Genomic DNA, 20,378 nt, shown 5'->3' with positions numbered 1-20,378 from the left:
TAACTGCAATTATCTGCTTTGCTTTCAAGGTATTTATTACATTTCAGGGATTAATGTAAAGTGCCTTGGGATGCATCTCCATAAAATGTGTCAAATGACATTAATGTTGTACTAACTATAACTCAAATGATTTTCTCCCGAGGGACCTTTCAGAATGTTTTCTTACATACTCTAATGCGTGCTGCAGTATCTAGGTAAAACAAACAAAAGTGAAATGCTGAGAGAATTTCCTAGCTTGCATGAATTCATGTTAGATTAAACTCGAGGGCTTGTTTCCATAATTCAATGTCTACACTGAATTTTGAGGGATTAAGTGTGACTTGAGTGGTGCAGCCTCGTGTTGGTCCGGTGCCCAGGACAGAATTTCACCCCATATGCCTGCATGTGCCTGCAGGCTTTTTATGTTATTTAGGGCTAAATCATCACACCTAGTCCTGTGTAAGGAGTGCCATGTAGCTGGCACAAGCACTTAAATGGCCTACAGTAGGGCAGTATGTAGAGAAAGACATATATACTTTATGTGGCAGGGAATAGAACTCCATTGGTCCCAAATAAGCTAGCAAAGAAGGGACTAATAGGAGTAGGCAGAGAAGGAGCCATTGCCTCTGTGCTTTATATGGATTCAGTGACACAAAACCACACATAGCATACAGATGGGCTGCATTAATGTTTAAGTTGTTTTGGGGGTGGGGTATCTGTCCCTCACAAGCCGTAAAGACAAAGCAGGTAAAGTTTTTCAACATGCCTAAGTGATTTAGGAACCAAGGTGCCATTGATATTGTTATGGGGCTTAGGTTTCTAAGTCACTTAGGTGATTTTCAATATAGTATCCACAGTCTACTCTGGCTTTGAACAGCAAGTTAAAAGTCAACTATGAGGCTTTGATACTTCCTGTTCTTTTGGTATATCTGCATTATTATTATTGGAAATATTGTTATTAATTGATCAGAAAACAAAGCTCTTCCTGTGAAAAATTTTGAATGAAAAAATCTTTGCTTAAAATGTTATAGGCAAAATCTTTCAATTTTTCTTCAGGGAGTTTCAAAACAATTTGGAATGAAAAAATATAATAAATGCCTCTCAATAAAGAAAATAAAATGTCCTTTATTTTGAAGGAAATTAGAAAAAAATGCTGACAGACAAAACTTGACATAAACAGAGGCTTTCACAGTTATGTTTTTCAAAGTACAACGGCATTCCTGGGGCCATCTGAAATTCATCAAGATTTTGTCAGGTTGTACAAGAGGTTTGTAATTAATTCTGTCTGCAGCTTCAATGCTTCTCATAATGTGCTTTCTTCTCATAGAGACGTTATCAGCTCTAACTGGACCCAAAATTTAAGTTTTGTGAAAATAAGCTTTTGCAAAATTTAAGACAGTGAGCTAGATTCTTTGCTGTGGTGAAGAACACAATACAACTTGGGGGTGTGGGTAGTAGTGTTTAATGGATGCAAAGCTGACATATAGCTCTCTTTTGCACTCCCTGATTTGGGCTGGGTCTAAATTGGTCCAGACCCCCCAACATTAAGTAGAGCAGCCTGAAGACTGAGCTACATTAAACTAGCTACCAACAACCTCAAAAGGCCAATTTGGCAGGTGGGTTCAGCTGGATTTAAAGAAAACTTGGCCTTGCCTCTTGGCAATGGCCACACCATAGCTATGCTGGATCCATGCCAATGGAAGACACCCCTCTCCCCCCCACACCCAGTACTGGTTTGATTTTCCTATTGCTGGTTACACTGGCTTTAGAGCCCATTTGCACCAGCAGTTTAACACAAGGCAGCTGTACTGTAGCAAAGACTCTGGGCCACTATGCTCCTATGATATTTTAAAATAATGAAATAATACAAATATTTCTGTTTTTATGCATGTATTAATGATGATTTATTTGTACTTTTTTATCTGCAAATAATAAACATTCATGCGGTATTTACACCCCAAACAATGCAGCTAAAAATGTACAGAACCGGACAATGAACTTGACTAGAAACTGTCTATAAATAAAACTGAAAGTGATTAACCTTTTGTCATTTTCCAAATTATGCTCTAGAGCCATAGCTATATAAGAATGGAGATCATATCACATGAGGGCTTTTAAAAGGACTCCCATCCCAAAAGGTGTCATTCATTCCAAATTATCTTTTAATCCTTTCCGAGTCTAGGCTTATTCTGAGGGAGAACCCCCTGAGTGGAAGCCAAATGATGATGTTTCTAATTTGAGGCGAATACCTACAGAGCAGTTTATAGCTGACAAAAATGTTCATTGTACAGCTCTGTTGAGACTTCAAGCTAGCAAATGGCTTGGAGAAGTTTTGGATGATAACAAAAGAAGAAAATACACAACAATTCCAAGAAAAGAAAGCTAAAATCTAGGCACTAATGTAATAATAAATCTAGAGGCCTCAAATAAGACTGGAGTCCCATTGTGCCTGACTCTGTACAGGCACATAGTAAGAGACAGGTATACTCCTCAGCATATTTACTAAGGACTGTATTGTGCCTTTAAGGCACAGTTGGCACTAGCATAATCACTACAGCAAGAAAGCCAAGAAGCACTGGACCATACTGGTTGTTACCCTGCAACAGTAGAAGTCAATGACAAAACTTCCTGTAAACTGATGGAATGACTCAGCAGAAAAAAGACAGTCAGCAATATTTTTTCCTCAAGGGTTAGTATTTATAATATCTTAGTAAAATAAGTTAACAGAGTGAGTAGAAAATTCCCCTGTTCAGGATTCGTTTCAGTCCTATGATCTTTTTATTGTGGAGCCTAACCTTCCAAAAAGTATTTTTTCTCTCTCCCAAGCAGACACTCTTAGTGTATGCCAACACTTTGCGTGTTAAACCATACCTAAAAGGTTAACATCATTGTAAATTCTAATGTAGACACTGTCATGCTGCCTGGAATGGCTCATAACTCCAAGTGCCTGTCTCAGGGCAGACTGTCAGAAAAAAGTTTGTTCCAGGACACACACTTTTGTTGCTACTTGGGTTAACCACAACTAATGACAAACATTTGTGCCCTGTTTAGGCTAGAATTTGCAATAATTGGTTAATATGTTAATATATGAGTAAAAATTTCAGAGTAGACATAGGCTTATAGACCTTCCTCTCTCATCTGTGCAAGAGCAGGGGGAAGCTGAGCTGAAGTTACTCCAAGGGCCAGATTTTCAAAGGCACCTAAAGATGTAGACAGGTGCCTAGCGAAATAGGAGTTAGGTGCCTAGCTGCTTTTGAAAATCCCACTAGGTGCTTAGCTGCATCTTTACATGCCCAAATAGCTTTGAAAATCTGTCCACCAGTGACTTCATTGGAAGTAGGATTCATGTTCAATACCACAGTTCCAAAGAGTCCAGCTGCTGTGCCACCGTTGAAGAGGGTGCAGCAAATGCAAGACTTTGTGCCCAGCTAGCTCCAGAGCCACTCTGGAGGTTAGCACCACTATGCATACTAGACTTGCACTCAGTGAAGCACATAGTCCACCTTGGCTCTTCTTCAGGTATGGAATAGTTCAGGAAGCTCCATGTGCTTTCTGTGTTCCCTTTGCAAATGCTTGCAGGGCTGGGCACAATCTAGTCCTAACAGTTCTTATTAAGAGAAAGAAAATGAGAAACTGCAGGCACTGCAGATGTTATGTTGGAGTGGAATTCTCAGATGCAACATATATGCTTTGTTTCCAGTAAATGGAAAATTGCCTGGACCCAAACAGAGGAAAAGATTTGTAATCATAGATGAGCACAGATCTGCTTTATTGGTCCTTAAACATTTAGGCCCAGATCCTCAGCTGATGTAAATTGCTGTAACCTTATTGACTTCAATGGAATGTGCCAATTTACGCCAGCTGAGGAATTGGCTTCCACTGTCTACAAAGTCAGAATCAACAATTAGCTACTTCACTTTTGTCTCAACAGATTTTTTGATAATTTGTGCATTATATCAGAGCATTCAAATAAATACACAAAAGAAAGCCAAACAATTCTGTAACAATAAGCAGAAGACTTTGTGCAAATGGAAGTTTTTCTTACTTTAAAATGAGTTAACATATTTAAAGTGGTAGCCGTGTTAGTCTGTATCATCAAAAACAACGAGGAGTCCTTGTGACACCTTAGAGACTAACAAATTTATTTGGGCATAAGCCCACGAAAGCTTATGCTCAAATACATTTGTTAATCTCTAAGGTGCCACAAGGAGTCCTTGTTATATTTAAAGTAGGGCAGCAACTTTCTAAAACAACTTTACTCTTTCCAGACAAGCTACAATGACATGATGAGCTATAAAAAAAAAAAAAAAAAGATCATTTGGATCGGTTGCACATCAAGCTCAATGTTTGTAAAGTGCTTTGGGATGAAAGGTAAATTGTTATAAGTACATGGAAGTAAACATAAATTATTTTTATTATTTTCCAGATCAAGCCTACATGATACAGTTTGCTGTATTTCATCTTCCTTGACTTTCTAATTAATAGCAAAGAGCTCTGTGGCACCTTATAGACTAACAAATGTACTAGAGCATGAGTTTTCGTGGGTGAATACCCACTTTGTCGGATGCATGTAGTGGAAATTCCACTCTTTGCCGCTTTTACAGATCCAGACTAACACAGCTACCCCTCTGATGCTTTCTAATTAATAATATTCACTATGACAAACATTTTTTTCTTCGCTTTTGCACAATGTTGTAAGCATGTGTCATATTTTTCAAAACTCAGGACCTAAATTACTCCTTGGAATATGTGTGAGGAAGTGGGCCTTGAGGATTTGTGTGTGGCAAACATGCATTTGTGAACTCAAAACAGATTCCCAACACTTAGCTCATGTATGTTTTATACAATTAACTTTGGCTCATATTCTTTGGTGCAGAGTTTTGAAAATATGGTCCTTAACCACCATATTTGGCACTAACTTGGACCAATGTTAGCAACCCCAGCAAAGAGGCCAAAGAATGACTGGGTCATGGAAACTGAATTACCCTCTTACCTTTGGGCATGGTTGCTGCTGTCAAGCATTCATGCCCATTGCATAAGATGTATAGCAGCTTCCTGGGAAAAGGGGAACAAGATGTCATGCTCTTACGTCAGACTGTTTAAGGGAAGGTTGGTGTCTAGTAAACTTATCAGCATCTATAATTTAAATAAAGGTGAGACACTTGACAATAAATGTGTAACTGGTTGGATGACATAATGAAGGTGTTGTGTTGGCATAGTCGCATCTGGCAGGATATGCAATTCTGCATGAAGCAAGAAAGAATTAAGAGGGTGATGTAATCATCTTGTTTAAATCTGGCCTTAAATTTAGATCTCCCTTTCCAAACTGCATATAAATGAGTGTCCTGGGAATGGGGTTAAGATGGGCCCAAGTTTAGGTTATTACAATTGTCCTGCTATGCCATAGAGTCCCTTTTGAGCTAATCAAGTTCTTCTCTGCAGTTGTACGGGAGTCGCTAAAGCTGATTGTTTTTGAAGATGGCAAGTCTTCTGGTATAGCTCTGATTTTGTGGCTAGAATGTCAACCAAAGGGTGATAGTGGTTTCTGGATCAATTCAATGCAGCTTGGGTTTAGATTGGGATGAACTTAAGGTTACACCCTTCTTGTGGACTCTCCTTAGCTTTACGGAAGAAACATGTCTTTCCTGTCAGGGAGATGGTTATTTCAGTTGCTTGTCCTATGAGATAAATGGAGCCAAGGCACTTCTAGAGAGTTCTAAGTGAAAATACTGTTCTGCTGACTGTTCTATTCTATTGATGACTTGGTAGGACTTTATAATGATCTTTTGTCCTTGTCTATCAGTATAGTGGCCTTGAATGCCCTGACTCCACCTCCAAAGGTCACTCTGGTGTCCAGGTGATAAGACAGCTGTAGTGTAAGGGAGAGCAGCTAGCAGAAATCATACACTGAGTCTGACTATTTGGTCCCTTAAAGACTTTTTGAAATCATATGCTGTGGCTTCGCAGGAAGTAAGGAAGCATTTCATTGTCTCCACTATAACATCCTCAACATCCAGAAATGTGGAACTGTTCAGTGTGGCAGACAGTTATGGAGCATGATGTTTTAGTGACAAGTGTGTGGTTTCTAATGGGGTAGATGGAGTCTCTCCTGGGTTGCTTCATCCCTTTCTTTCTGAGAGGTCTGAGAGAGCTCCTGGGTGACTGCTCATCTGCTCTAAAGGCTCTCTCATGGGGTACCCCAGGTTTTTGTCTGTCACTCTTCCTGTTCAATGTGAACGTCAAGGTTAGGGCCTGATCCAACTCACAGTACAGTCAAAGGACAGAGTCTTGTTAGTTCAACAGCACCTGAACTGGTTGCTGCAAGACTCATCTATCTCCCCCAGCTTTTGCTAAGGAGCAGATTGAATGACACTGGATAGTCAGATGTGGGGGATTACTATTAAAGTATATTTTGTGACATGGGGTTGTTTTGAATGGGCGGGCTGTAATTATCCTTAATTTTGTAAATTTAAATATCTGTGCAAGCACCTAGAGATTTGGATTGACAGTTCTTAAAGAAATATGATTAAATAAAAGAAGAAATGTTATGACAAAATGTCCACGGACACAATCTGGACATCTCTGTACTTAGGGCTGCCTGACAGTTCCCATTATAAGACCCTGTTTTCAGATGATCATAATTTTGCCAAACTTTAACCATTCAGGCTGAATTTTTTCATGCCAGGTATCTGCTTCAGGCTGAATATTTTTGAAAAGTTTGGTAAAAATGGTTCAGTCATTTCTGAGAATGTGATTAGAAAAAAATACATTGCTTTACCCATGTTAAAAAAATTCTTAGTCATTTCATTGAGAAGCCCTAGCATCTCCATGCTGTGGAGCAGGAACTTGACATTTGGCAGAGAGGTGGCCTCTGTCTCAAAGATATGCCTTTTGCTGTTCCTGTGAAAAAATACCACTTCAATGCAGAGAGCACAAGAACCAGATCTGGGGTGGAGGGAGGTGACAGAGGGAGTAAATTAGGACAAGGAGGGGGCAGAGGGAGAGACTGAGGGTATGTCTGCACTAGAAATGCTCCAGTGGCATAGCTATGCCAGAGACAGAAGGGGTTCTTCCACCACTGCAGTAAATCCATCTCTCCAAGAACCAGTAGCTAGGTGAACAGAAGAATTCTGTTGACCTGTCAATATCTACACTGGGGCTTGGGTTTGCTTAATTAAATCGCACAGGGTGTGAAACTTCCCAACTGTAAGAACAGTAGGACAAGGGAACAGACTGCAGAGGGAGGTCATGGAAGCTCCTTCACTGGAATTTTTCAAAAGGAGGTTGGATAGTTTAGACACAACAAATTCTGCATCTTGGCCGTGATTAGACTACATGACCTTGGCAGTCCCTTCTAACACAATGGTTCTATGATTCTGTGACTGGGAGCCAGTGAGGTGGGGGGAAGACTGAGATCAGATGAGGAGCTGGGCCAGAGACTGAGACTGGCTAGGCAAGGAGACCGGAAGCCTGTGAAGGAGAGGGCTGAGTGGGAGAGCGAATGGAAGCCAGTAAGAGGGGGAAGACAGAATGGACAGGGAGGCAAGGTGGGAACTGGGCCTGGCTGGGCAAGGAATCCAGGGGAATGGAGTTGTGGGTGCTCAAAAGCTGTGAAAATCAGGTCTCTTACATTTAGATATCTAAATATGGATTTAGGAGCCTAACTTTGGTCATAGTGTCCAAAGACTGTCTGTGTAGGATCGATGATAGAATTTAAAAAAAAAAAACAAAAAAAAAAACCGGCCATGGCCAGTATGTTTGGTGGGATGGGGTGTATCTGTATGAACTGGTGTTTATTATGTTGTTTCTTTTTTCTTTTGCAGAATGGCAAATCTTTTCAGTTTGGTGTTTCCTGGGGTAATCCTGACCTATGCAAATCTGAGACAGAAAGTACATTGTGGAAAAAGGAACATTTACAAGGCATGTTCTTTAAAGGAGAGCTTATTACTGGGACAAAGTAAATATTTATATAAAATCAATTACACATTAAATTATAATCCAAGCGGGTGTGTCTTCACAGCCCAGTTAGGTTAAGTTATAACACACAAAAATCTCTCAAATCATGTTGATCCTCTGTGGGGATGCAATAACTCATTAGCAGCTAATTCAATCACTCTGCTAATCTAATTGCACTCTGCTGCTATTCAAATCACTATGTATAACTCCAGTGTTGTTCTGAAGTGTGGTTGCTCTAAGGGCTTGTCTAGTCTTTTATAGTGCTCTAACTTGCTGGCTCAGGGGGGTGAAAAATCACCCCCCTGAACGCAGAAAGTCCAAGCTCTTTAAAGTGCTAGTATAGACTTTGAGCGCCATGCTCCCAGTGCTTGGAGCTAATCCCCTCGTGGAGGTGGATTACCAGGAGCGCTGGGAGAGCTCTCCCACAGCGTTCACATACGACCACACTCGCACTTCAAAGCACTGCCGCAAGAGCATTCCCGAGGCAGCGCTTTGAAGTTTCCACTGTAGACATACCCTATGGCTGTATCTACAAAGTAGACTCTTGCTAGGGCTATGGAAGGAGTTCTCCCATCTGCATAGTTAATCCACTTCCTGAAATGGTGGCAGTTAGGTCAATGAAATAATTTTTCTGTCTTCTGCACCAGGGGTTAGGTTGGCTTCACTGTTGCTTAGGGGTGTGGATTTTTCACACCCCTGAGCAACATAGCTGGGTCAACCTAACTTTTTAGTGTAGACCTGCCCTAACTTGAGCTAGGTTAGCATGAGTGTAGTAATTTGAGCGTACTCACTGAAGCTGTGTCTATACTACCACTTATGTCAGCAAAACTCATGTCGCTCAGGGATGTGAAAAAACTGCCTCTCATTGAGGTGATTTTATTATGTCAATGGGAGAGTCTCTCCCATCAGTATAGAGTGGCTACATGAGTGATCTTACAGCGGTGCAGCTGCATTGGTACAGCTGTAAGCTCACTAGTGTAGAAATGGCCTAACACAAGCTAACTATTGCAGTGAAGATGAGGCCAGAAAGAAGTGATTAATTATTTATTGATTGTTGAAAAGTACTTTATTTGTTGCAGGTTAATTTTTTTTTTAATGCAAAGACATGGGCCAATGAAAAATGGAACACTGTGATGTTCCTAGGTGTCTTCTTTCTACTTTGTTCCAATATGTAGAAAATGGAGTGTTTTATCCCTGGAATATGATGCAAACCATGAGACCACACCTATACTGTTTTGAGAAATGTAGTTTAATAGTTGAGTAGTAGTTTTGTTGCAGGCATGTTTATTTGTGACTGGGGACATTGAACAGAGGTTCTTAACTGTGATATATGGACCACTGGTGGTCCACATAGTTTTTGCGTGTGGTTTGAAGAGAACTAGCTGGTTATGGGTCATGACCTTCCTCATTTCCAGCTGCTAGGATGCATTAAAAGAAGCTAAAACTATAATAACTACTCTCATATTATTTATTCATGTGAGCAATCGCTATAGTTCTAACAAGAATGGGAGGTGAAGTGGAGTCCAAGCAATCATGAATGGAAGGAGAGGTCTCCATGAGACATTCTCTCTACTCAGATGTCATCCACACTATAAAAGCCTCTAAAGAACCCCTGCATTAAAAATGAGATCTAAGAAACCTTATTTTCACTAAATTGTGGTACTGATTTGGTTTCATTATATGTGAGTTAATTTTTTGTGCCGTTTTTGTGGAAGAGGAAGATTTTAATGTTTGGGAATGAGGGGATTATGGGTATCTTTTGTTACATATAGAAAAGAATAGAACATCCAGAGGGTCTCTCCCAGTAAGGGGCAGGAGTGCTGGAGGTAGAAATGGTTACAATAGTCAGTTTTGTTGCAAGCTTTTTTTGGTGGTTTATTATGCATTTTACCTAGCAACTTCTTAAACTAAATATTTTTTCTTCTACCAATTTTCTTTTTTAAATATTTTAATCAAATAGAAGCTTTTAATACATTCACTGATTTCTGAATGAGATGCCCCAGCTTCTCACATATGTACCATCTTTGTTTTATTACAGTAATAGAAATTTAAGAATTAAGCACAACTATAACTTTGTAATATGAATTTCAATCAAATGACACAATTCACAGTCATTTAATAGAGAGTCATCGAAGAGTTTCTTAGTAAATTGGATGATAGGAAGGAATCAGCTAAATTACAGTGTCCTCTAGTGGCAATCAATGTTGCTGTGCTCTACATTCTTTCTAGAAATAATAGACTGTCTTGTGCTTAAAGGAGAGCAGATATATGGGATCAAATTTTTCAGTAGTGTGTCCACTAATCTTAGGTGCCTCATCATTTGAGTGCCATCTTGATACATTTTGGAACAGATTTTCAGAGGTGACGTGCACCCACATCTCCCAATGACTTCAGAGAGGCAGATGCCCACAGCTCTGAAAATCAAGTTGGCACCCAAAATTAGTAAACACTGTTGAAAAATTTGCCTTGGGTTCTATTCCCAGCTCTCCCACAGACTTCTTGTGCGATTGCAAGCAGCCACCTATGTCACAATGTTCAAACTTCAATGGGAGCGGCAAGCACTCATGACTTGAGACATCTCAATTTGGAAACATAGGCTTTTGGCTTCCTTGGCCTTGTAAAGAAACTTAGTAGTACAATCACCTGCTACGCTTGTAGGATATGTCAGGCCTGAATCTTTCCCTGTGTAACCATCTTTTCCTGTGCAAAGTATTTTACATCTACTTTGTAACTCACTGTGCCCAGGTATAAATGACTACACAGAGTGAAAGACAATGGAAAATCAGGTCCTTCATATCCTCACCACAAAATTTCTTGCAACAGTGCACTAGTTTTGCTAGCACCAATATAGTGCTAGTGTGGACTGGAAGTGCTGTGCTGTAGCTGCAATGGTATCATTACTTATTGAGTCCCTGGGCACTCCTACAAGGCTCCTTCCCATGCTGCTGTGACAACTCTGAACACTGAGCTGCTTGTCAAAACTCTCACTCGCTGTCTGCATGCAGGGCTGAGAACAGCTGAGATGGTACTTGGTCAATCTTAAGATTTACCCATTCCCCACCTCCAATATCCCAACGTCCCATAGCATAATTAAAGGCTCAAAGAGATATGGAAAAATACACCTTTATTAACATTTTTCAGCATGTAAGCAAACTGGGCTTTTTTGGTTCTACAGGGGACTCAAATATTTTTTAAACAACATGAACATGGCACACATTCCGATGTGCTTACTTTAGTGGCTGTTGCCATGCCAGTCTGTCCACTACCACTGCAGCATCTCCCAAGCTCCTGATATCAAAATAGAAAACAGGGAAGGGACATTAGTTAAAAGATACATAGCAAGGTTTATATCAGGAGGATCGCCCAGACCCAGTTTGTATGCTGTAACATATATTCATGCTCAGTTGTTTGGATTTCCCATGGTCTCCTGGATCCCTGGACTGTCAACAGGCCACAGAGAGAAAACCACATGACTTCATCTCCATTTGCACTGGCTAAATCCAAAACACTACCTGGATGTGAGCCTCTTTCTCTCTCTTTCCCTCCCCCCACCCATCCTTTTCCTTCACTACCTTATTTCTTCTCTTTCCTATCCCTCTCCTTTTGCCTAATAAAAGTCCAGCCTAGCTGGTCAACACTGAATATTTTACAACACTGCTGTAAGCTTGTGATCAGAAAAAGGCAGCAAAAGCACTGCCCTAAACAGCCTGATGCTGGTAGTGTACAAGTTTACCAGGTCTCAGAGGGTACATCTACACTACTGCAATTAAAAACCTTGCTGATTCGGGTTTCCGCTATGTTTAATTTCAGTGTAGATGTTCAGGCTCAGGTGGTAGGGTCCCAAGCTCAGGCTGCAGACCAGCGTCTACACACAATTAAACATCCCCTTAGCCATGAGCCCAAGTCAGTTGGCATGAGCCAGCTCCAGGTGTCTAACTGCACAGTAGATACCATAAGTGGCTTATATGACCATGTGCTGTGCCTGTATTTTTCCAGCAGCGAGACTGCAAGTACGACTCAACACCAGAGGCATTTTTTCTATCTTTGCTGTCCCTTTCTTTCCCCTTTTATTGTGTATTTATGGTTGTTTTGTCCTCTAGGAAATGGGATCACTTTATCAACAACAGTTCCAGCCCATCTCACCTAACTTCTCTTTTCCCCAAATAGACAATTACCATCTAAGAGACTCTCAAATAACATTCCCCCCCACCCTGCCTTTAAAGATTCTCTTAAGGCTAAAGGGAAAAAATGTTAAAATAAAAGCCATACTTAATTCTTTACATTTCAAATGCTTTAATTGTTTTTTCTTCTTTTCTGTATTTTTAATACATGGTTAAAAGGATTTTTAATTATGTGTTAGCCATAATATTAAGCAGGCTGAGATCTCTGTATATGAAATCCCCAATCTTGTTTAAAACTGTAATGTTGGACAGTTTCAAGGTCAAATCATCACCTTTGAGTCACACAGTCCATCTAAATTAATACAATACATCCCATTGATGTCCATCCAAAACCTCCCACTTCTGTACTTCAAGGAAGTGTTCAGGAGGCTGGTGGTTTACAGCTGCTATAACAGCACTCACAAATGGAAATGAGGGTAGGGACATCCCTGACTTGTTCCACGGATTAAAATGAGTGTGGAAGAAATTATACTTATGAATAACACTGCATATAATAATTAACTTTGTTAAAATGGACTTGGACTTACACATTTATGTACTAGAAGGAAAAAGTAAAACTGTTCTATGGAGTTGGGGGACTTTTCTTTATCAGCTATAAGCAGCCATTGTCCCATATTTTCAGTCTGTAGCACATTGCATTACTCCTGAAAGAGAATGAGAGGTGGCCCTGTTGTGCATCAGTACTAAATCGAGGTGAATACATTATCACGTATTCTGATATTCAGCAATTTTAGGAAGCTTTGTAGATCAGAGTTGAGCATGGTATAGGTCATAGAAGACAGGTAAGTGGTGCTTACAAGGTTTGCAAAGTAGTGACATCTGAATCTGTCTATAAATGGCAGATTACTTAAAAAATAACCTGATGATTTTTTGAGCATTCTGGATTGGTGACACTGCGTATTGTTCTGTGTCACCATGTCTGCCCTCTCTCCTCTCATCATCCCAGACCAGGCAGGTCCCCCTGTGCTAAACTTGCCAATTCTGGTTGGATCTATTCTGGGAGTTCATCACAACATAGCACAGTGGTCAGAAACCCTTCAGAAGTGGTGTGCTGAGTCTTCATTTATTCACTCTAATTTAAGGGTTTGCATGCCAGTAATACATTTTAACATTTTTTAGAAGGTCTCTTTCTATAAGTCTATAATATATAACTAAACTATTGTTGTATGTAAAGTAAATAGGTTTTAAAATGTTTAAGAAGCTTCATTTAAAATTAAATTAAATGCAGAGCCCCCGGACCGCTGCCCAGTACTCAGGCAGCGTGAGTGCCACTGAAAATCAGCTCAAGTGCCGCCTTCGGCACCATGCGCACCAGGTGCCTACCCCTGACATAGCGGCTTATAGGCCCCAGCTACTGGGAAAGCCCCAGTGGAAAACAAGGACCTGTGGGTGCAGCAGATTCTCCCTAGGCAAGCAAAGCGTTCAAGCCAATCCATAAATCACTTGAGAATTCCCCAGGGTTCCCCCTAGTGTTCACAGCAGCATCTGGGGAATAATGTGTAATCCTGGGGCTTCAGGAACACTGGAGGCTGGCAAGAACCCGCCTCCCTGACCCAAACGCAGCCTTCACATTCAGTCTCCCTCCCTCCGTCGCGTGCACATGACTCTCTCTCCCCTTCACTGCCTGTCTCCCCTCTGGCGTCCAGGGTCCCCCACCCTGTCACCTCATCTCTTTCCCTCGGGCCTGGCTCCCTCACCCTACATCCCATCCATTGCCCCCCACCCCAGGCCTGGGCTCCCAACTTGTCATCCCGACTCCTGGCCCCCTCCATTCGGCCCAGTCTCCCCCCACCATTGCCACCCCATCCGGGTTCTATTCCCTGTCTCGTATCCCCCCTCCCTCTGGGCCTGGCTCCCCGTGTCACTCCATCTCCTGCCCTACCCTCCGGCCCTGGTTCCCCCGTGTCACCACGTCTCCCGTCCCGCTCCCTCCCGGCCCAGGCTCCCCCACAGTGAACCCGTCTCCTCCGTGTCACTCCATCTCCCCTCCCTCGGGCCGGCTCCTCCATGTCACCCCGTCTCCCGTCCCCTCCAGGCCCTGGCTCCCCTCGTGTCACCCCCTCTATCTTCCCCCAGGTGCTCCTTGCCGTGTCACCCGGCCCGCCTCCCTCCCCTCACGTCGCCCCGTCATGTCACCTCAACTGTGTCCCAACTCACCTTCGTGTCCCGTCCCATCTCCCCTCGGGTCCAAGTTACCCCATTTGTGTTCCCACTCACCCCGTCTCCCGTCCCACTCTGCCCTCAGACCCAGGCTCCCGCGTGTCACCCCGGCTCCCGTCCCCTCCCTCCGGGGCCCAGGCTCCCCCGTGTCACCCCGGCTCCCTCCGGAGGCCCGGCTCCCCCGTGTCACCTCGGCTCCTCGTTCCCACTCCCCTCGGGGCCCGGCTCCCCCGTGTCACCCCGGCTCCCGTCCCCGTCCCTCCGGGGCCCGGCTCCCCCGTGTCACCCCGGCTCCCGTCCCCGTCCCTCCGGGGCCCAGGCTCCCCCGTGTCACCCCGGCTCCCGTCCCCTCCCTCCGGGGCCCAGGCTCCCCCGTGTCACCCCGGCTCCCGTCCCCCTCTCTTCAAGCTCCTCCGCTCTGCCACCCGGCCCTCGTGCCCAGGCTCCCCCGCCATGTCTCCCAGGGCCTGGCGGAACGGTTTCTCCGCAGCACCCGGAAGTGGCGCGCGGGATATAGCGGAAGCGCTGGGCGGGCCCTGGTCTCTTTGGTGCTAGCGGCCGGAGGAAGATGGTGAGTGCCGGGAGCGGGGCTGGGGGAAATCCGCTGCCATCCAGCGGGATTCGGGGGCTTGCGTGGTGCGGAGAGGCTGCCCGGGGCCCGGCCACTCCGTACGTCACGATGGAGCTGCGGGCCGGGGCTCCAGGCCGCCTCGCCTCTGCTGTGAGACCACGGCGGGCCCGGTCACTGCTCCCTCTTGCCGCGCTCGGGGGCTGAAGGAGCTGGACACGCTCCCACTGAGAGAGTTGGGGGCGCAGGGTCTCCCGCCTCCGGGGTCCCCTCCGCGAGCATCTTCCCTTGCTGACCCCAAACCGCGGGGCTTTGCGCGGAGCGAGGCCTCGTGCTGGCGAAGCGGCCTTCACAGAGCTCGGTATAGAAGGGTGAACCACCAACCTGCCCTGCCCTGTAAAGATCGGGTAAAAGCCTCCTGCGCGTTGGGGCTCAGCGGTGTCAGAGGGGGTTGTGGTAGCTCTTTAATAAGAGGAGCCAAGCAAACCGTGCAGGACATGAGGTGAAGGGGGACTGCCTAGGTCTGTGACTTGTCAAAACAATCCTGCCCAGTTGTCTTTTTGATGGAAAAATATAAAAAATTATCATTGGCTTGTGCAAAACGAGCCTGCCGTGTTGATGAAGTGATGCTATTCCTCCAGTTTACTCGCAAGGAGAGATCACTTGAGGGGTTGAGAGAGAACAGAATTAGGAATCTGTAAACACTTCTAAGTCGTTGTGCTATCTCATTTTTCTGTCATAAAGGTGGGATATACAGGAATGTAATTCTTGTTTAAGAAAGTGAGATGTGGTACATAAAACTGAGATGTGTATGTTAGATGTATTTCCACTTCTGCATTTGTGTGTACTTTTGGTTATTTCATTAAAATGTCTGAGTGTGAAGAGTTTCAGAAGACTTTACTTTGTTTTGAGGTACGTGGTTAAGCGCTAGCCAAAATTGTATTTTTATTTAATACAGCTTTCTGACATGCAAATTCCTGAATTGTATTTCAGACGAAGGGAACATCGTCATTCGGTAAGCGCCGCAATAAGACCCACACTTTGTGCCGGCGCTGCGGATCCAAGGCATACCATCTCCAGAAGTCCACCTGTGGGAAATGTGGGTACCCTGCTAAGCGCAAGAGAAAGTGTAAGCATGGAACCTTCAAAAATTATTTGTGTAAACTTGTTCTTTGAATTAGTTTTTCATGAAGAAACTGTTTATACAGTACTAGGATAGTCACTTGTGAAAGTGATGGGTCTGTCTAAATAAACACAACCAAAACAGTGGGGTTTTTTGTGATTTAATAGAAAAAATAGAGTTTGTATAAGGAATTCTTTGGTATTTTGCAATGCACTTTAGAGTTTTCAAGGAGCTTTTTGTTCACTACCTTCTGTTTTCTTTATTTACGTAGGCCTGGTCTACACTGGGGGGTGGGGAGGAGAGGATTGACCTAGGATACACAACTTCAGCTATGAGACTGGCGTCTGTACTAGAAGCGATAAGTTGATCCCCGATAGATAAACCACTACCCACTGATCCAGCGAGTAGTGTAGACGTACCCATACAGAAACTACTTATGAGAAAATGAGCACCAAGTTGTTCTGCATATAGCTATACGTCTCCAAATCAAATTTATACATATATACAATGTGTCATGTAGAAACAACTATTGTTCAATGTACACATATTTAAAGTATTTTAGTGGTATTACTCTTGCTCTGCTTCGTTCCCACTTTAAAACAGGGATGGTATTTGCCTATCTCATTTTATACACTTGAATTGTGTAGGTGAAACAAAATAAATCTCTAAATTGCATTCTAGATAACTGGAGTGCCAAGGCTAAGAGACGCAACACCACTGGTACTGGTCGTATGAGGCACCTGAAAAATGTCTACCGTCGATTCAGGTACAGCACTGAATTTCAAGCATGCAAGTTACACTGTAACATGAGATCTTACACAGAATTCAAATACCTTTCAAAAACCCATTATCTAAATGAACACTTATTGCCATTTTCTTTGTAATTTATGCAGTACGTATGTAGTCTTAAATTTTTCAGTTTATTGTAAACATCTTGTGATGTAAAAGGTATTTGATTCATATATTTGACCCAACATTCCTTGGTAGCCTTCTCCGTTTGTTTAGACGGGAAGTTCTGAGTTCTAATGTAAGAACTGCAACTAACATGCCAAGTGAACTTGCCTAAGTCAGGAAAGGTTTAATGAATGTTTATAAACGCTTTGGAAAGCTCAGTTAATGGAGTTACATAGGGCATAATATTGTTAGTTTTGATTGTAATCCAGTTTGGATTACATGAATATGAATCAGAAATGGAAGCAATGTTATTTCTAAGTGTGAAGCCGTGATCTGCACTTGTGGTAACTTATTGGTATTTTAATTAAAATAGTTATACCAGTGTTTTCCATTGTTGTGGAGTGAAGAACACAAGAGGAAAAGTAGCTAGAGGGGTTTTATGCAATGATAATACATTCTCTTTGTGATGACTGGCTTTCTTTTTTGCACTTTTATTTGCACTTTTTGCACTACTGCATGTTTGGACTAGATGTGCTCTAGCAGACTTTAAAGGACTTTCAGACTTTCACTTCCATTACTAAAATTACCTTTTTTTTAGAAGGTATGTCTTGTCTAGCAGTTGTTTCTGTTGAGGCGATTACTTCATAACATTATTAGATCTGCTGATGCTGCCAGGCACTGGTAAAGTGAGTTGAAGGCATTCTGCATCTTGCAGGATTGGGCTCATTGTCCACTTGAAAGAGTACTTAATTTTCTTTATCTTCTGGGTGGTCGTAGTTGCATAGTAACTACCTGCAAATTCCTGAAGCAGAACTTCTTGTAACGGATCCTTGAAAGTTTTCAGAGGTTTTTGCCCACATGTGGCATTACCAGCAGAATCCCAGGATATGAGTGTGATCATAGTATTTTGTTTTAAATTGTGGAGGAAACCACATCATATAAAAGAGAAACAGAATGTTTAACTAATTTTGATTTCAATAACAGTAGCCCATGAATAAGAGTTAACATATTTTTGTTAGCCTGTTCCTTTTGTAAGAAATGCCACGATTGCCAGTGTTGATGAGTTAGCAATTTGGTGTAGACAGTACAGTACTAATACAGGAACATATACCTTGTTAGCACTGAGATAGTTACGTTTGATAAGTTGAAATTGCATTCAGAGTGAGAATTAATCACTTAAAGGTGTGCTTTTCACGTTTCAACATGGAATTCTTATGTTGTTTAAAGCATCACTGCTCCATGAAGGTATAAAATAAAACTGAAGCTTCCTTTAAAGTGAACATTGATTTTAATAGTGATGTCTGTAGTGTTGCTCTTGAAAGTCCAAAAAAGACTTATAGCTAGGGTCAGTGTTAGCTCGTATTCATTTGTTCTGTGTAGTCCTTTCCCAACAGCGGCTGTCAGAAAAAAGTTGTAATAAATCACATAATGTCCCGTTTCCTGCAACCTGCTACTTGATACATCTAAGGCCATGTCTATGATACCACTTAAGTTGCTCAGGGTGTGAAAAAACACCCGAGAGACATAAGTTACACTCACAGAACGCTGTCTGTGCCTTCTCCTGACCACATAGCTAACACTGCTCATGGAGGTGGTTTTATGGCATAGATTATGGCCATGCAGCTGTAAGATCACTAGTGTAGACGTGGCCCCAAGGCATTGGTTAGCTGCATTTAATTGCCTTATCTTGGTGAACTTTGCAGTGACTGTTCCCTTGTTTGTTTGTTTTCTTAGCTGCTCTCACCTTTTCTTAGTTTACTTCATTAGTAATTGGAGGCTGAGAGATTTGTGTTCGGAGTAGCCTTACATCTAATCATACAGTACTTAACTAAAGTGAAACTCTCCTTGGCTTCAAATAATCACTTGCTGGGAAAAGAAAAATAGAATGATTTCAACTGGAGTTTTACCTGAGTAAGCACTGCAGAATTGCGTCCATTATGTTGGGACATGAACTTCTGCTAATAACTCTTTTACTAGGAGTGAAATTTTAAATAGACACACTGAAATGTTCATGAGCAGCTTGTCAATGATGTTTCTCTTTAAAAATGTCTGAACATATGAGTTCCATAGTGATTTTGACTTGGAACTGAGATAAGCTGAACCAAATACATTGTCTGAAACTTTCTAATAAATACCACTTTATGGAGCCTGGAATATAAAATACTTTAAAAAGACAGTAACCCTGTTATTGTTTTTGTATATATAGGAATGGATTCCGTGAAGGAACAACACCTAAGCCCAAGAGAGCTGCTGTTGCAGCATCCAGCTCATCTTAAGGACTCATCTGTTTGTTAAAATAAATGGTCTAACCCAGAAAAAATTTGTCAAGTTTTTTTTACACATTTTAATTTGGGGAAATAGTAAGAGTATCTGTATATGCATGTGTGTGTGTAATAGATTCAGACAGAGTCTTGTGTTGAAGTTCATTAAACACATTCCTTGAAGTGATTTCTCATTTGATCAGATTTATATCTTTAAGAGTGTTCATCTAAATACTGTAATTGCTGAAGTTTTTTATAGGCAAAGAATATAATAATTCTTTATACCAACACAACTTTTACTCTGAATAATTTCAAAACTCCCTTTTGCATAACAACTCTTCTACGTATACAGCCGTAGGAGATGTTCATCACTTAGTAGCTTATGGTTGATATTACTAATTTGTACACAAATGTGCACAGTTCTAGATATGACTGTAAATAAGATGCACGTTTTTTCCTTATTCTGTCTAAAAGAAAGCAATTCACTTACCAAGGCACTATAAATATTCTCACCCTAATAGTCGCTGTATGCACTGGAGTGTACTTTAAATGACAGCCATCAGCTAAATAAAGCCATATGTTATTCTTAGTGTCAGTCTGTAAAGGTTTTATTGACTTAGAACTGCCTACTTTCAGAATATAAGGGAAAACTTTTAAAAAGGGGTTGTCTGGTCTTATTTATCTTGTATTTTAGTGTACTAATGTTCTGTTCACTGTTATTTTTCACAATTTTAAAAAGACAGGTCTGCAAAAAGTGTCTACCCCATTTGTTCAGGGGGTCATCATTTGGGATGAGTGAAGTTTACAACTATGGAAAAAATAGTGTTTAAGTCCCTAATGAACAAGTGGTTTTAGCCTAGTCCTTATTACTAACAAGACCTAATCTGCAATTGAGGGTCGGGCATCTGGATAGACACCTCCCCTGCTCCTCCAAAAAGAAAACAAAAAAATCAGGACAGTAGTAACATTCTGTTGCTAGGATCAAGGTACCATGTGTGAGGGGTTCCACCCCACCACCAGGGGATTAGTGCTCTGGGGGTTAGAGATGTGCTGTACATGTGAATTACTTAGATTAAATGAGCAGATGCTTTGTGCATTAATCTGTATGTTGTGGGAGAGGGCTCGTTAGGAGTCTCTTGGAATGGGTGTTGATGGTTCTCATACTCTATAACCTGCCTTGGAAGACTTGGTTGGTCACTCATAACTGGTTCTTTATCTCAGGATGATGCCATTGGAAAAACTGCTGTATGGTGAGA

The 20,378-nt window shown here is 42.0% G+C and overlaps 1 protein-coding gene and 1 non-coding gene across 2 annotated transcripts; both read left to right on the top strand.

The window, feature by feature from the left end:
* The first annotated feature begins 14,762 nt into the window (after positions 1-14,762).
* Positions 14,763-19,181, top strand: RPL37 (ribosomal protein L37). The gene is made up of 4 exons (XM_032802644.2): positions 14,763-14,847; positions 15,838-15,973; positions 16,649-16,733; positions 19,068-19,181. The coding sequence occupies exons 1-4, from the start codon at positions 14,845-14,847 to the stop codon at positions 19,135-19,137; spliced, it is 294 nt and encodes a 97-aa protein (XP_032658535.1). The 5' UTR covers positions 14,763-14,844; the 3' UTR covers positions 19,138-19,181.
* LOC116837856 (small nucleolar RNA SNORD72) lies at positions 18,879-18,959 on the top strand. Its single transcript, XR_004376802.1, has one exon. It is a non-coding gene; the product is annotated as a small nucleolar RNA SNORD72 (small nucleolar RNA).
* Positions 19,182-20,378: the final 1,197 nt, after the last annotated feature.

The sequence above is a fragment of the Chelonoidis abingdonii genome, chromosome 6 (assembly GCF_003597395.2).
Source record: "Chelonoidis abingdonii isolate Lonesome George chromosome 6, CheloAbing_2.0, whole genome shotgun sequence".
Lineage (NCBI taxonomy): Eukaryota > Metazoa > Chordata > Testudines > Testudinidae > Chelonoidis > Chelonoidis abingdonii.
Note: the sequence above shows the minus strand (reverse complement) of the source record. Positions and strands in the feature narration are given on the sequence as shown.